The sequence below is a fragment of the Malaya genurostris genome, chromosome 1 (assembly GCF_030247185.1).
Source record: "Malaya genurostris strain Urasoe2022 chromosome 1, Malgen_1.1, whole genome shotgun sequence".
In the NCBI taxonomy this organism is placed as follows: domain Eukaryota; kingdom Metazoa; phylum Arthropoda; class Insecta; order Diptera; family Culicidae; genus Malaya; species Malaya genurostris.
This window is the reverse complement of record NC_080570.1, coordinates 42,524,438-42,542,737: the sequence shown is the minus strand read 5'-3', so window position 1 is coordinate 42,542,737 and position 18,300 is coordinate 42,524,438. Positions and strand designations below refer to the sequence as shown.

Genomic DNA, 18,300 nt, shown 5'->3' with positions numbered 1-18,300 from the left:
TACAGGATGACATGTGAAACGAAATTGAAATAGTGTTACTCATTTTTCTCGTAGAAGGCTAAACCGATCTAAGATTCAAATGAAATCTAAGAACCCTACAAGATTAAAATGAAGGATCCTAAGATCCTATAAAACATCTCGCTTTTTAGTCAGATCCAACCTCCGGTTTAAAATTGAGTATTAAAAATGTCTATTTCACATAAATTTATCAGGTTTATCGAAATTATAGATTTGGATCGTCGATAACCAAATAAACTTATTTCAGTTTTAGCGGTATTCAATTTTAGATTCGGAAGGTACCCAAACATTTAATTCGCACTACGATTTCTCAAAGATGATTTTCAAACAGTTTGAATCAAATCTAAACTATACATCTCCTGAGATGGATTTAGCTGACTTTGGCTACACCGATTTTAGAATTTTGGTTCCAGTATCGAATCGTTTCTCAAAGCTCAATCATTTTCTTAAAAAAGGCCAAATCGAATTTCAAAAACAAAAATTCAAATTAACGGATTTATGGTCCCATACAAAATTAAAATTTTTTATCCGATTCTGCGATACAGGGTGAAGAGTTTTTAAAATTCCGATATATATAATACCGATATAGAAGATGTTAATCCAAAAAAACTTCAAAGTAGGACTAAAAACTAGTGCAATTTATTCGTCAGATTAAGACCTTACGAATCGGTTTCGGTTATGCTGGTTCCTGAATACCGGCTCTTTTTTTTTTATTAGTTTTTTTTATTTTTTTTTACAAGGTGAAATGCATTTACGCACGGAGTGTGAGACTCTCCACAGGACTACCCAACTGTTGATTGGAACTACCCACTAAAACACCTTGGATCTCCAACCCTACCTCCCCGGCACCACCGCTAGGTATTACTTCGGGGTGGAAGGCTATTGGTGCTCACAGCACCCTCCCCAGATTTATGCAGAATGGGGATCAGCATCCTGCTCTCGAGGGATCGATCAGTTGAATGACGAGGTCGGTCCAGTGATGCCGGCTGGAGGGTAACTTCCGGTTCACTGGCGCCTCGACGACCCAAAACTGATGCTACGTCGCGGAACTACTTGACTAGTCTACACCGACGGAGGGTTCCCCGACGAGGGAAGTCCTCCCGAACCGACGCTTACGGTACGCGTCTACGACCCGACCGAAAGGATGCCTAAGTCGATCCAATGATTCCGGTTGGAGCGTGACTTCCGGTTCACTGGCGCTCAGACGATCCTAGCGGTACCACGCGACGATCTACTCATCTAGTCCCCGACAAAGGATCTAGACTACTCCGACGGAGAGTTCCCCGGCGAAGGAGAATCTTCCGACACCGAGTATCTTACACCACACGGGACACCCGATGGAGTGCCGAGGTCGGGCCCGCGATTCCGGTTGGAGCATGGCTTCCGGTTCGCTGGCGCCTCGACGACTCGAATCGGTGTTGTAGCGGCTACTCGACTAGCCCCCGCCGAAGGATCTAGTCTACACCGACGGAGAGTTCCCCGACGAAGGAGGCCCTCCCGAAACCGACGCTTTCGATACCCATCAACGCCCGAACGAGAGGATGCCTGGGTCGATCCAGTGATTTCCGGTTGGAGGATAGCTTCCGGTTCACTGGCGCCCCGACGATCCTAGCAGTTTTACGCACTACTCGTCTAGTCCCCGACGATGGATCTAGACTACTCCGACGAAGAGCTTCCCGGCGAAAAAGGCTCTCCCGGACCGACGTTTATTCGCTGATCCCTCTTAAGCCTACTACGGTTGCACGCGACTAGCGGTCGCGGCTGCCTGTTGTTGATCCGCACTCCATTTCCGCTGCAATAAGCCCGCAATTTGGGATGCCGCGGTCGACACTGCGTTCCAGTTCTCTACGCAGTGGCACATTCTCTGGATCAGGTTTTCCGATGTGGTGTCCATGCCGCATGCCTCCAGTAGCTCACTCCTTTGAGCCGCGAAACGGGAACATGCGAACAAGACGTGTTCTGCCATCTCGATCTCGTCTGGGCAGCCAGGACATACAGAGGATGTCGCGTGGCCGAACCTGTGGAGGTACCATCTGAAGTACCCGTGGCCTGTGAGGAATTGCGTCAGGCCGAAGTTCACTTCTCCGTGAGGTCTATCTAACCAACTCGAGACCCTAGGTATGAGCCGATGTGTCCACCTGCCCTTGCTTGAGCTGTCTCACTCTTGTTGCCATTTGCGTAGAGAAGCGGCTTTGGAGGCCCTACGGGCGTTCCTTGAATACCGGCTCTGGAAGTATCGTTAATAACCGTAAACTCTAAAGTGGAACTTATTTCGACATCTTATGGAATGTTCAATTATTTTACGTTTAGATTCCAATTCGATCCGATTTGCAGTTTCGAAATCACAGAGTAATAAGTGAATAGAACTTTAAATTGCCGATTGAAACGACGGTCATTTAAATAATGCCATGAGAACTAAAACACCGAAGAATATTCATGCAAAAAACACACGCGGATGATAAAAAAAGGTATCATCTCACTGCTAGGTGGATTAAGCACGTTTTTATTTAAGATATTCGGCTTTTATATGTTATATAGTCATATATATTTTTAAATACAAACACTGGATAAAAATATTGGGTATAAGAAACAATGCAAAAATTTTTGGAAAACATCTTCATTTCTAGAACCGGACAAAAAAATTGTACACAAAAACAGGTTTATATCTTCTGGTTAGCTAATTCTTCCGAAACAAATGCCTTCATCCAATTACTTTTGGGCCGACTGTCGCTCAGGACCGCAGTTTGGATCAGACCTTGTAACAAATGAACAAAATGTTCACAACTAAAATCGGTTGTTCTTTTGATACAAATATTTGCTCGGTTCTCGTAAAAGAGATGTATTTTAAAAGATTTTAATAATGTCCAGTCCGCGTTCGGTTTCTGCATTCAAATATAAATACTTAATCCGCTTTAATTGTATTAATCCGATATTGACATAGTTGTGAGTTATTTGTGAGTTAATTTAGTGACATAATTTGTACATGCCTTTGGTTGTAAATTTAAGTAAATTGATACGTTAATTCACATGATTTTCCCGTAGTGTGTCCTTTACAAAAGGGCCTCTTACGAAAAGGAATAGTCGAAATTGATTCCGGTTAATTTGTTAATCTGTCAACTCCAGAACTCTGTTAGAACATTCAGTTGTGGTATTTTAACATCTAATTCAATCTGACCAATACCAAATAAAACTTTTTTACTATTCTGAAAAGAATTACATAATATGGTATTCATTAGACATATTCTTCTGACCGGGTTATGCTATCTCTTACTAAATGAAATAATAAATTTTCCTATTACTACCTCTATGCAATAGAAGCTCTGCGCAAAATACGTCTAGCACTGTCATGGCGAAAATAATCGAGAACTTTGTATCTCTGGGGTTATGTAATTTGTGCATGACACCAAAGCATCAAATTTTGTGTTACTGCCCCTCTATACGCTAATTGCTACATGTTGGTATCATTATAGAAGGGGATAGCTTATTTCGTAAAAGTCCAAAAAACTGAGCTCGTATGTTTAGTAGAAGTTGTGTTTGCAAACTGATTAATCGGATGAATATCTAAAGAAAAATCATTTTAAACTATGAACTTCTGTTTGTGGTTGTTTTCACAAATACTTTTTCGTTGTTTCGATTGTGATGGTTAACCGATCACACGAAGCGCACTATATTCAATTCAATTACTTTCTTCCCATAGAGGCAGCAATTTGAAACCACAAAACTTTATGTGAGTCCGAATAAAAGATAATATTGAATCAATATTTAGTTCGTAGAGTAAAGTCGAAGTGTATTGTAATGTAAAGTGATTTAATTCGTGGAGTAAATTTGAAATGCGGATCCACGGTGATTGGCGACTGCGCAAACGAAAGTAAAACTTTCCACTAAAACAAACGAACGAATAGTGATTTTTTTTCTGTGATCGGTGTGGTGGAAGAAAGAGGATGATGCGATTAGTGTAGCAGCAAATTGACAAATAAGTAAGAAAATTTCAAACAAGTGATGATTTGATTTGTTACACTCTTTCAAATTGTCATTGAACTGCCACATTTCTGGTTCGTATTTGAGAATCCCATCTCCGTGTGTTGACCGGATTTGAAATGGATTCAATGCCATCTGACCATCTTCAACCCAGATTCAAGAATAATCATTGTACTTGACAGTCATTTCCTGGAACTCTTTTTTGTCGGCATAATAAATGAAATATCTGGTTCTAACTGAGAAGCTAAACAAAATGGGCTGTATAAAAGGAACAGAAACACTTTTCAATTTGACAATCTTTTGGAGCACTGCCGAATCTAGTTGAGAAAAACGTTCCTCACAAGTCTTACATTACGCAAGGGTATCATAATCAGTCATTAATTTCTCTTACACGCTTATAACCGATTGCCGAGGTCACCATAGTAAAATGCCGAATTAGATCGGTAAAACGAAGTTTTACTGACTGTTCAGTAATCCTCGTGCTCTTTTCCGAAAATCGGTAGAGTAATATTTGAATACCTCGGTAAAACGCGTGTTTTGCCGAAGTTTGGCATAAAATATTGCTGTACTTATCAATAAACAGTAAATATACCAAAAATCAGCAAATACCTTTGTTGGGATTTCGAACAGTGTAAGAGTTTCTACTAAGCTTCGGTGAGACACTTGTCATCTAATGTCACCGGTAGATTTTGCATAACACCACGATCGCATTTCTCGTGGAGCTGGAAAATATTTATTTTGGGTGAATAAAAGGTATTCGATATTTCGTGGTCGTCCAAAGATGAGAAAACTAAGTTCCTATCTCATGCCTTCCCGTATGTCTATGATGACATTTGGTCAATAGAATGGCGTCCAACGGGTGCTATCATGTAATGCGTTAGTAGCATTATGAGAGGGTGGGAAATGGCTTATAAATAAAGCCTATTCTTCACAGTATATCGACCTGGAAGGATTCTTAATGTCAGTAGGATCGTTGTGCTAACCATGCAATTATTCTGAACACTAAGAATTGTCTGCGAAGTCTGTTGATTTAGAAAAGCCTAAATTCAGAAAAGAAATGTAATGCCAAGTCTTTGCTATATCGCAATATCCTGATCGAGTTTAGTTTAGAATTTTTGTTACGGTTTTTGTTTCGCCACTTTCAGTGACGATGTACATCAATGCTTCCCAAAGTGGTCCCTAAAGCCCACAAGTGGGCACTAGCTCAATTTGAGTGGGCAGTAATCTCAAAATTGTCAACAGGTGGGCAATGAGTCGCAAACAGTGGGCTTCGCCACCAACAAAAATCTGTGTGAGAAAGACAAATGAATTCATGACAAGTTTATGTATGTAGGCATGTGAGAAACTATTCAATGAATCATACGACAATGGTTTAGTTGCACATGTGGTGTGAATAGCGAATCATTAAATTATTGTGAGATTTAGAGTAACAGAATTTTGCCCACTTCATATATTTTGGCCCGCCTAACAAACTGTATGGATTTAATCGATGTTAAGTAAGCCATGTCACATCAATTTGAAGCTAATCACATTAAATTACCTACTGCGGAAGAATTCTTCGACGATATTACAACATTTGGTGGATATTTTTACAAAGTGGCCCAAACAAAATCAGTCCTAAAGTGGGCCAAAATACCTTGGTTACCCTATTTCTTTCTTATAGAAAGAAAATAAGAGTAAGCAGATGAAAACCTCAAGGGTGTAACGATCGAAAGTTGGTCACATAAGAATGAGTGTAAATAGTTCAAATGTTTTATGCTCCTTCCATCATGTTTTGTACATCCTCCTCATCAGAGAACGCCAGTTTGTTTTGAAATGCATCTCACCACTGACCACAGTTTGTTGCCTTTTTATTGAGTTTGCGCTTGACAATATCTCAATATGTTTCTATTTGACAGAGATATGGCTTCTTAGAAGGATTCAAAGCATTTGTACTGTTTGAGAAAGGGATTTCAATATCGCTCGCCACATACGATATTCCTGTGCAAAATTCGACTGCTCAATATGTTTGAAAATCTTTCTTCCAGTAACCGCAGTATATTATCGTTTAGGAAGTAGTTTGAAAACTGAAAGTCTGGATGTAGATTTCATCGCCGTGTACCCTGCAATCAAACTTTATTAGCTGTGTTCGTGAAAATCAACACATTCTTGTGAATCGATAGTTTTGCTAGATTTTCAGCGATGCACGGTTATAGATGACATTTCTTGGATCGATATGTTGGGGTTCCTGTTTTAACAGTTTTCGACATTTTTGCGACATCCGGCTTTTGATTTCTCCCCGATCTAGACTTACTGGGTATTGACGATCGATCTCCGAATACTTTTATTACATTAGCAACCTATTATACGGCCACGATTTCGTTAATTTCGATATTAATCTGCGAGCGAGTAGTATGGATTTTCACGATGCACAAGCAAATTTCACAACCGAGAAGCAAATATTAAAATCAAACAGTAATCGCGATGTTTGTTGAGGTCGACTTGGCTTACTCCACAAATTTGTACTCTAATTTAAATAAAGCCAGTTTGTAATTGCAACACGATCAATTATGAAAAGAGTTTTAGCTTCACATGGAAAACTTTTGAAGCCTATAAGCAATATTAGATACAGGAAGTTAAGTGCAGAGTGATATTTCTCCCAACGATATTTAGAATTTCTTCCGAAAGATTTTCGAGATTTGACGATATTTTAAATTCTAATATCCCTCTTTGTATCAGTTTACAAATTTTAACAAGCCAGACTAATGATTACAAGACAAAATCTGCCCACCTAGTAGTTTGGATGCTTGTTAAATATAGCTCTCTCTTAGATTGCGTTGGAGAATGCTATTCACCTTTACCCGTAAAAAAATAAACCATTGATTTTACATCATAAACAATTGATTCACAATTAAATCTATTGGTTACAATACATTTTATTGTATCTTGACAAGATAGTTGTCATTTCCAACCATTCAATGTATTGTTTCGACGATTCTACAATTGAATTTATTGTGGTGGTGGTGTTTCAAACAATATGCAAACTGTACATTTGATTGTTTTTCAAGAAAACATGTATGAGAAAATTTTATGATTTGAATTGTTACGATACTTAACAACCTATACATTCCATTGTAAAAAGCATGTTCACAATTAATTGAATAGTGTATAACAATACATTTAAATATTTTTCAATGGTCAAAGCAAAATTGTGGATGGTTTTGTAACAGCAAATCGTATTGTTTTTCTACAATATTTTTTATTCGGGTACCCAATGGAAAAAAACAGACTCAAAGTATGACTGGTAAAGTTAAAATAACGAAAAACGACCTATTGGCGACACAAGCTTTCAGAGGTAGTTATTAATTCGCACCGTTTCCACTTCGGGAAAATCGTTCTACAAATTGAGTTACTGTGGATGTGATGAAATACAGCTCAAGTTATTTGCAAAAGTGCTAAATCGATTGACAAAGGGTTTTAAGGAGTGTATCAAAAATAAGATATCCACAATTTTTTCTTTCAGATTACGATGTTTTATTCAAACTAAAAATTGATTGTTTATTGTACGAGGTTAAACTTAAGCATTATGAAAACCGGATGAAATTTGAGTTATTCCTTCGCGAATTTTCCAACTTTTGATCGAACGCTCTTCATCAAGTTCCGGACAAGTGTTGCATAGCATTTTTGGACGCATGTTTCCGGCTTTTTTTTGAACTAATGCATGTTTCCAGCTGCCTTACCAGTCTTCTTGAAGACCATCTTCACGATTGCCCAGTAACGTTCGATGGGTCGAAGCTGAGGGCAATTTGGTGGATTGACATTTTTCTCAACGAAATTTATACCCTTTTCCGCAAGCCAATTGAGAGTGGTTTCGGCATAGTGAGTCGACGCTAAATCCGCCCAAAATAGTGGAGGTGTACTACGCTTCTTATATAAAGACAACAATCTCTTCTGGAGACGCTCAGTTCGATAAATTTCTGCATCTATATTTTCGGTAGTGTAAAAAATGGTTGACTTCAAACCACAGGAACATATTGCTTGCAATACCAGTACCTCTCGACCAAGTTTCTCCTTTTGAATCGACTTGTCTGCATCGATCACATCCTCCCCAACGACGACAATTAAAGTATTGTGGACCTGGAAGGGTTTTGAGTCCTCCTTTACATAAGTCTCATCGTCCATCAAACTGCAAAAGACGCGAATACAATTTCAGGGCCCTTGTTGCTGCTCGCTTCTTCTGTTCTACACTTTTTTCGAGATTTCTGCTTCTTGTAGGTCTTCAGGTGATTTCGCCTCTTGATACGCTGGATCATTCCAACACTCGTTCCTGTTTTTTTTTTGGCCAAATCACATATTGACATTGATTTGTTCTTCACGATTAGAGATACCACTTTCTGGTCCAGTTTCCGGTTGGAAGAACCGGGTTTTCTGCCTCTTCCTGGTAGCTTATCCAAAGAATAGTGTTCCTCAAACATATTAATGATGGTTTCAACACTGGCATGATGAATCCCAAACCGCTTTGTCAATTTTCACATAATAATACCCTTCTTACTTAGCCACATATGTCCAGAACCTTAATTTTCACTTCCTTTTCAATGCGCGACATTTTGAAAACGCAGAATTTCATCCGCAAAAAACAAGTAAATAAACAAAAGCTGACAGCTAAACGCACAGCATGCTGTGATTTGAGCATAAAAAACCATCACATCACAACCTCCTTATTTTATTTTTTTAACTTGGTGGGTAGTAGAAGGAGTATTATATCCATAATGGGCGTAGTTTGGAAAACCATTGGTGTACACTATTAAACACACTTTACCCTATAGTCTGATCCGGATGAAACTCACAAATTCCGTATGGGACCACGAGACCTTTCATTTCAATTAAAATTTGTCAAAATCGGTTCAGCCGCACCGAGAAATCTAGGGAGATTATTTAACACATACACAAACAGACATTGTTCAACTCGACGAACTGAGTTGAATGGCATATGACACTAGGCAATTTTTACTAGTCGATTTTTCAAGTGTTTGCATAACCTTTCTATATGACCTTGAGCTTGAGTTTGAGCTTGAGCGACCACCCCTGGTTGCTACTCCGTTACTGATCTGGATTAGCTGAAATTGTACAGGGAGTTTCTAGATGATCCAACCTGGGACTAAATCATCCTTCAATCTACATCTTCTGGTAACCCCAGAATTCATTGATCAGTACCGGCCCGGCCAGGCCCGAACGTAGATCGTCTAAGGAATGGGAAGGGTTGTTAGTTCAACACTTGTTACTAGACCGTATATATACTACTCCGCACTCCACAAGTGGCAGGAGAGAAGGATGTTTGTTAGTAAAAATTTCAGTATTGAAATTATTCGCGCGCAACTCAGTATGTTCTGGTTTCAGGATGCTCGGATGCACCACTAAACTCACTGACATCCCGAGTGAACGTTTCAACAATATCCTATATTCGGGAAGTCTTGAAACTGAAGAAAAAATTGCAGTACTATCGCGTAAAGAATAAAAACTTCCCTATTTTTTTATAAATGATACAAAATAAACGAGTGAATAGGATTTAGACAAAATAGTTGATTCATTGCATGGACATATTCTAAACAGTTGTTATAAAATCATTTTAAATCACCAAATAAAGGTCAACAGATTTCACGCGCGTCTGGATTCTTTATTATTTTCGCTTTATTATTATAATTATTTATTAAAATAATAATTGGTTATATTGATTGATCTGGACAGCCGGCTACCGAGAAAAATATGAATTTATTGTTTGAAAATATCTGATAACTGGAAGGAAAAAGGAATTCCTGCAATTGTCGCCTTTTACGACATGGAAGCACGAACCCAGTGGATCTATTCTTGGTTCATTTTTTTCCGCCGGATTCCACACGGCATCTAGGCTGGTACTGTCCGGAGAGAGCTAATAGGTACTATCAATCTCCTAGTGGACCCCAGCCCCTTGCATAACCTTTCTATATGAGAAAGGTAAAAAGATACTAAACTTGCATCTTAGAGAATTTACACATGACATTTTAAAACAAATCGCTTCGATTAGGGATTGAAAGGAAAAAGCATATAAAATTGAAGTGTTTACTTACAAATGAATCGATCGTAACTGTTCTATCAGTGTAAGAAATTAGGATATTATTAATTCTACTAAATAGGAAAAAAATATATGAGGCTAATTTTTTTTACCGTATTATTGAGTAATCAGTGGGAATTCCGGAAGTTTAATCGAAATCTGTGCGTTCCACTACAATCTTACGTACTGACGTGAAAGTGTTTAATCAGTTGGACATGCACTGTAAAGTCGATTTGTTTATTCGAGGGATGCTATTTCATTGGCTGATCACTAAATACAACAATGGTTGTCTCATGATGTCCAATCAAATCATTTGTTTTTCCAATGACAGGGTGTGGATTATTCCGAAAAAAATGGTACTTTTCAATCAGTATCAACTTTATGGTGATGGCTACGGTGGTAGCAATAATTCAAAGTTTGCATGACAGTGTGATTTGTTTCACCAATTTGACACCTGAAATGAATTCCAAACCTGTCCTGGGTTGATTCAAAATTGACCAATAATGACCGAATAATGCTAATCGAGTGAAACACAAGATAGTCACTTTCATTCGTCAATACGCATGCATTCGTCACAACTCTTATATTATTACCAGTTCCGTTCGCTCGGAATGTTCAATTATTTCCCATTTGTTCATTGCCGTCGTCATTCAAGTGGTGGCGAGGGACTCTCTCGAAATGAATGCTTTCATTTGTTTTTGACGGAGTCGGCGCTGCCCGTCATTCTCACAAAGCTGATTGTTTTGTTTATTTATTTCAATTTCCTTCCTCTTTTCAGACACTATACTTAGGCTTCATGGCGATGGCCAACCAGTCGACTGCTGTAGTGAGGCTGTTGTGAGATAGGAAACATCACCGGTGCAAAGGTTTGCAGATCGCGAACTATTCAATTAGCCCATCGCTAGATGAGTTACCGTACCAGTGTGATGCAAAAGTGACCAATCAGTGACAGAAGTGAGAGTGAAATCATCGGAAGAAAGTGCGTATTGCAAAACCACACAGGCAGTGTGCACAGAAACATACTAAGATAGCTACAAATAAGGGAAAAAATTACCATCAGCTACGGCTGATATGGTTATAAACTCGATCGTAGATCATCTCCTTCGGCAGCAACGATCACATCAGCCTCAACTGATCGACAGCGACAAAAAAGACGACTGTCCACGGCAAAAGATGGTCAGTAGGGCGAACGTTTCTTCTTGGCTGCGGCCACTGGCTGTGATAGTGTGTTTTGGTCTGGTGATAAGTTTTACGGTTGCCAGCACCGAAGAAAGTGCAACCGAGGGCGACCCGACCGACGATGGCTACAACAATCAGACGGCGGTGATTACTAGTGATAGTGACAGTTTAGGTGATGATATCAGCAACCAGACCACGAGCCGCACGATGCACCTACCACAGACGGTGGGCGTTTCGCGGAGAAAGCCGTTGTTTTCTACCGGAAATCGCCTCTGGGATGCGTTGATTGCGGAGTGCATCCGAAAGCCTACATTTGCATGTATTCAGAAGAATGTGTACAGTTTCTTGGGCGAGTCACTGGATGTTGGAGATTTCAACGTAAGCAATCGGCTGGTGTTCGTTAAGAACCGGGTCGATTACACCAAGTACACCCGGGAGGCGAACGAAGAGGACCATCACGAGGCTGATAATGAAATACCGGATGCGAGAGCAGGTAATTATTGATGTGGTTTTCATGTAGGGAAAGGAACCTGAAAGGAAGGTACCGCTGAGGCATAGTTATGTGAAAATTAGTAGCAGATTAGATGATTAATCAGGTGTATTACCACCAGGGGAACCGGTTCGCAGCTCCCGCGTAGGTTTCTGTAATGATTAATTAGTTAGATATTCTCTTGTTCTTTTGCCGTTCAGTTTTCAGCAAAATTACATTTGGTTTTCGTTCTCATTCAAAGCAGACCCTTTTGATAGAAGTATTTGTTTCCTTAAACTATAATTATTTTTTTCGTGCACAGACTGAATGTGGTCGAAATTTTACTAAATAATTTATTACATTTTGTGTACAACGTCTTTGTGCCACATTTGAATACGTAAATTCAGGCACGTATCCAGATGGGGGGGAGTACCCAAGGGGCCCTGGCCCTCCCGAAATCGGATTTCCAGTACTTTCTGTACTTTTAGAACAGTAATCTGAGAACCGGTATAGCCAACACTACTTAGTTTGGCCATCAACTAAGAAGACCTACATAATGGAAAAGTTTTAGTACGGTTTTCAAGAATTTTCGCATATTTTTCATAATCACCAGTGTTTTTCACTATAGAATTCCAAAACCGGATCCATATAAATATTCGTTTGGAACATAGATTGGAAACCGTTCGAACAGTCTTTGAAAAATCGAGCTAAAGTAATTTCAATTTTGGGATTTTAAACCAATTTTTCCGGAACCCGGAAACCAAAATGAGTTATTTGACAATCAACTCACAACATCTGCTTGTTAAAACATTTTATCAACCAGTTTTGAATAATTTTTTGTGCTTATCACCCCGTAATTTCAGACCTGGGAGTCGGATCCAGATGAAATTCAAAATTTTTCTATTGGATCTTATGCTTTTTCCGGAAGATGGATCCGGATAATATTCTGAACCGTCATACCTGACCACAAGACACTGTTATAAACAAACACACATACACATGTAGAGACATTGGCTATTCTAATAATTCGAAGAGTATGTGGAATTCAGCCCTCCGGGCCTAGGCTCAGAAATTGGTTTTCACAGCGATTGCATACCCTTTCTATATAAGATAGGTCAACAAGTTTTCGTTCTTTAAAAAAATATTTTTGGAAAGCAAAATTGAATAGTTCCAAGAGAAGCCCGCAACAGCAAGCCTTCCATTGCAGTTTTTTGTGTCAAAATATCAAAATTAAAGGAAATGCCACTGGTTGATCAAAAAGTGAGAGTGCCATAAGGATTAGTACTGAGCGAACATGTCATAGTTTTAGCAAGATTCTGCGAATAAAAAAGATGTCCTGCCGCTGGATGCCGCACTTGCACACTCCGGATTAAAATGACGAACGCGAGCACACTTCGGAAACATGTTCGGCTATACTGATACAGATTGGTGTTGGTTGATTACTGTTGACGAAGCCAAGATTCATTATTATACGCCTGCTAACAGAATGATTAACCGACAATAGACTGAAATCAGCACGAGTGCTCCGAAGTGTCCTAAAGAAGCTAAATTGGGCGGAATGGTTATGCAATACTCATCACCTTCGGAAAGTTTGTAATTTTTTTAAAATGTCTTCAAAAAAAATAATTTCCAAAAGTCTGTAACTAAAATATGTTTGTAGCTTATATTAGAAGTCAACTGATTTACAGACCTCGGCGAAATTTGAACATAAATTTTTAAAACTCGGTTCAGCCATCTGTTTGATAAATTATCAACTAATTTTGCGAACTAGAAGAGCTTAGAAAACAGTTTCGAAGCATTTGCTCCTGTTTACATCGTCACTTATAAAAACATATCCTTGAAATTTAAGATTTTAATACTCATCATTCAGTAATTCCGGAACCAGAATCCGAACTACCAATCTATATGATATGAGATGTATAAAAAATCGATCCCTTTCCTTTGACACATAAAATTTATTGCTTCAATCGCTCACTGTCCAATTGAAATATGTGATTATTTACTTAAATTGCTTATTACTTACACTCACGCAACAAACAAAAGATACTGTAGGCACACCTAGAACTAGATACATAAAGAATCATCAGTTAGATACGTTATTTCTTCTCCCGAGACGAAATTCTTGGTAAGGGCCTGTGTAAATTTATCAGTTGGTTAAATAGATTGAGTATCTGGTATTTATTGTTCATAATAATTGTTGTTCATAATAATTGCTGTTTTAATGCTAACGATTATTACGATTTGGCTCTAAAGTCGTTTGTTGGAAATTATACGTTTCATAATTGTTTTCAATATCTAAAAACAGAGTTTTCTTAATACAGAGGAGACCTAGGCTAAACCGGACACTTCTTGGAAAATAAAAACAATTATTTACTTCAACTAGGTTTTTACCCAAGCTATCTCTACCGTTGTGTAGATTCACCCTTCATCTACAATTCCCAATTTGCGATTTCCATGCGTTAGTTTCCATACCAAATCACGCAGAAGTGAACAATCCTAAATTCAATATTTCTAGCACTGCAGGACTTAACAACACTCGTTATGTGACAAAACCAGGGGTGGCATTATGTATCTCGATTCGACTGAAATTTTATCGAATCGACCACGTTTCGTATTATAGTTCTCGATTCGAAGTCGATCATCGTCGTGTCGGTGTTGAACAGTCGTTCGCACCGCACGCGTATAGCTCTTGGCTCCTGGAATTTTTTTCTGGCTACCTAGAGTTTCATTGATTCAAGGCTTCAGTCTTTTTCAAGGCTACCTGAATCACTAACTAAGTGACTAAGTGATACAAAGAGTGATATTAGAGTGACTAAGTGATACAAAGTGTGATATTAGAGTAACTAAGAAATTAATCAGCCTTTTTTAAGGCTAGCTAGGAGTCTAATCGAAGACTAATTTAGCCTAGTTAATTTAATTTAAAATTTCATTAATTTCAAAAATGCCTGCGTCCAACCGGAAAGGCAACAAGCCTAAGGCTAAAAATAATTCAATACGGAATAAATCACAATCCGTTATTCAACATTTTTCTAATAACATTCACGATCTTATAGAATCTGAATGTAAAAATAAAAGACAACGGACGGATTTCCCTTCCGTTGATCCAATGCCGTCTAACAATATTTACGAGATTCTTCCTGAATCCGATTGTAGCGACATAGAAGAAAATTCTTCAAAAATTCCCAAAATGAACGCTTGTCGTTCTGGGAAGAAACATCAATCTATGCCACCAGTGACGGTGATGATTTCCGACTTCAAAGCATTCCGTGCTGAGCTTTCTACTTTTCTCCCGGAAGTAAAAGTCTCATTTCAAATCGGACGAAGAGGAGAATGTCGAGTCTTGGTGGATGGATTGGAAGATTACGAACGTCTTATTCGATATTTGTCCGAGAAACTTCATAAATTTTATTCATATGATATAAAATCAGACAGACCCTTCAAGGCTGTCTTGAAAGGATTATCAAATGATCAAAGTATTAATGAAATTAAAAAATGAACTAAAAGAATTGCTTGGTTTTACCCCTTCCCAAGTAATACTTATGAAAAAAAGAGCGAATGGTACTTCTGAACCACGCTCTGGAATTTCCCATGAACTTTACCTAATACACTTCAATCGAAGTGATGTAAACAATTTGAAAACTTTAGAAAAAGTACGTTTCATTTCCCACATTAAAATTCATTGGGAACATTATACACGGCATAATCGTATTGCAAACTTAACGCAATGTCGTCGTTGCCAAGGCTTCGGTCATGGAACCAAAAATTGTCATATGGACATACGGTGTTTGAATTGTGGTAAATCGCATTCGAAAGACGTTTGTCCAATGAATGAAACCACTGATAAATTTTCATGTTCAAATTGCAATGGAAATCATAAATCCAATTATTTGAAATGTCCTGTCAGGGAAAAAATTTTAAACGCTCGTTCGCTTCGACAAAAAGTCAAATCAACGACCTTAAATTTACAGAACATACCTGAAAATCAAAAAACCGTTTCAAATGCCACGCCTAATTCTTTTAAGGCACTGATTTCTTCGAAACAAAAAACAGGTACGCCTGCCAATTCGTCTTCTAACGAAAACAATTTATTGACAGGTAGATCGACCTCGTCATCATCTTCTTCTAATGTCAGTTATGCTGGTATATTAGGTAGAAATCTATCTCCTATTTCTTCTAATGTAAATAATCAAAACACAGGACCGCCTTGCAGTTCTTCTTCTAACGAAAACAATATATTAATAGGTAGACCGGCCAAATCATCTTCTTCTAATGGCAGTCTACCAACAAATATTCCTTCAATGCCATTCGCTTCTTTAAATGAAGTCGATTTAGGCGATATAACTGAAAATAAAATGATCTACCTACAAGATCAACTTTTTCAAATGATCATCCAAATGAATTCGACTTCATCACTTTTTGAAGCATTTCAAATCGGATGGAAATTTGCAAATAATATTATAATGAATTTAAAATTTAACAGTGATGTTAAATAATTATTTGAATATTTTAAATTGGAATGCTCGATCTTTGAAATCGAGTGAAGATGAATTTTATAATTTTCTCAAAGTTCACAAAATTCATATTACCATTGTGACAGAAACTTTTCTTAAACCAAATGTCAAATTGAAAAGTAATCCACATTATGTGGTTCATCGATTTGACAGGTTTACTGGAATGGGTGGTGGAGTTGCCATTTTCGTCCAACGGCAAATTAAACATCGAATTTTACATTCTTTCAATACTAAAGTTATTGAAAGCTTGGGAATCGAAGTTGAAACCATTCATGGAATTTATTTCATCGCTGGAGCATATTTGCCATTCCAATGCACCGGCGAACAATTAAATTTCTTTAAAGGCGATTTGCAAAAACTTACAAGATATCGATCGAAATTTTTCATAATAGGGGATTTAAATGCTAAGCATGTCCAGTGGAATTGTAGGCAAAATAACAGTAATGGTAAAATACTTCATAATCAACTCTCAGCTGGTTACTTCACAGTTCTTCATCCCAGTAATCCTACTTGTTTCTCTTCCGTGAAAAACCCGTCTACAATTGATCTGGTTCTAACAGATCAAAGTCACATTTGTAGTGAACCGATTACTCATGCTGACTTTGACTCAGATCATCTTCCTGTAACATTCAGACTTTCCAACGAAGCTATAATTAATCCAATTAGTTCTATTTTCAACTATCATAGAGCTAATTGGTTGGATTACAGATCTCGCATTGAAAATCATGTGGATCATGAAACTATTTTAGAAAATTCTGCGGACATCGACACAGCAATTGATAATTTGAATCATTATATTATCGAAGCTAGAAATCTTTCAGTTCCCAAAGCTCAAACTAAATTAAATTCTCCTATCATCGATGACAATCTTCAACTGCTCATTCGGTTGAAGAATGTTCGTCGACGACAATATCAACGTTCTCGTGATCCTGCTATGAAAAACATAGTTAAGGATTTACAAAAAGAAATTAAACATAGATTTACTCTTTTGCGAAATGAAAATTTCGCTAAAGAAGTTGAACAAATTAAACCATATTCTAAACCTTTCTGGAAACTTTCTAAGGTTCTTAAGAAACCTCAGAAACCAATTCCTGCTCTCAAGGAAGGAAACCAAATACTTCTTACAAATGGTGAAAAAGCTCAAAAACTTGCTCAGCAGTTCGAGAGTGTCCACAATTTTAATTTAAACGTTGTGAGTCCTATTGAAAATGAAGTCTCTCTGAAATATGATCATATTTCAACCCAAGTATTATCACACGATGACATTATTGAGACGAATTTTGATGAAATTAAATCAATTATTAGGAAACTCAAAAACATGAAGGCTCCTGGTAATGATGGAATTTTTAATATTCTTATTAAAAATCTTCCCGATGTTGCCTTGAGACTCCTGGTTAAAATTTTCAACAAGTGTTTTTCATTAGCTTACTTCCCAAAAAGATGGAAAAACGCTAAAGTAATTCCTATCCTAAAACCTGATAAAAACCCAGCAGAAACATCAAGTTATCACTAATAGTACTGTTGTTGTACCGTTGAATTCCACTATGTTATATCACGTCATTACACTCTCACAAAGTCACTATTTTCACAGTCACTATTTTTCCGAAAGTGTTTCAAACGTTATAATACAGATACGTATTTCGGAATGCTATTTGCATCCTTCTTCAGTGTATCGGTTTTATAAGTTTATAAACTAAACTAAATAAACTTATAAAACCGATACACTGAAGAAGGATGCAAATAGCATTCCGAAATACGTATCTGTATTATAACGTTTGAAACACTTTCGGAAAAATAGTGACTGTGAAAATAGTGACTTTGTGAGAGTGTAATGACGTGATATAACATAGTGGAATTCAACGGTACAACAACAGTACTATTAGTGAGAACATTCTACTAACAGCTCAAACAGAAATTTAGTGATCAAGTTATCGCCCAATTAGCTTACTTTCTTCTATCAGTAAACTTTTTGAAAAAATTATCTTGTTGAGAATGATGACTCATATAAATGAGAAATCAATTTTTTTACCAGAGCAGTTTGGATTTCGTCATGAACATTCAACTACTCATCAACTTGT

The 18,300-nt window shown here is 37.7% G+C and overlaps 1 protein-coding gene across 2 annotated transcripts in view; it reads left to right on the top strand.

The window, feature by feature from the left end:
- The window catches only part of LOC131438138 (uncharacterized), a 106,286-nt gene that overhangs the window by 30,261 nt on the left and 57,725 nt on the right, over window positions 1-18,300 (top strand). For both annotated transcript variants that reach the window (XM_058607971.1, XM_058607962.1), the window contains exon 2: window positions 10,842-11,735. In XM_058607971.1, coding sequence (XP_058463954.1) covers window positions 11,135-11,735 — 601 coding nt within the window. In that variant the 5' untranslated portion in view covers window positions 10,842-11,134. The remainder of the gene's footprint in view (window positions 1-10,841; window positions 11,736-18,300) is intronic.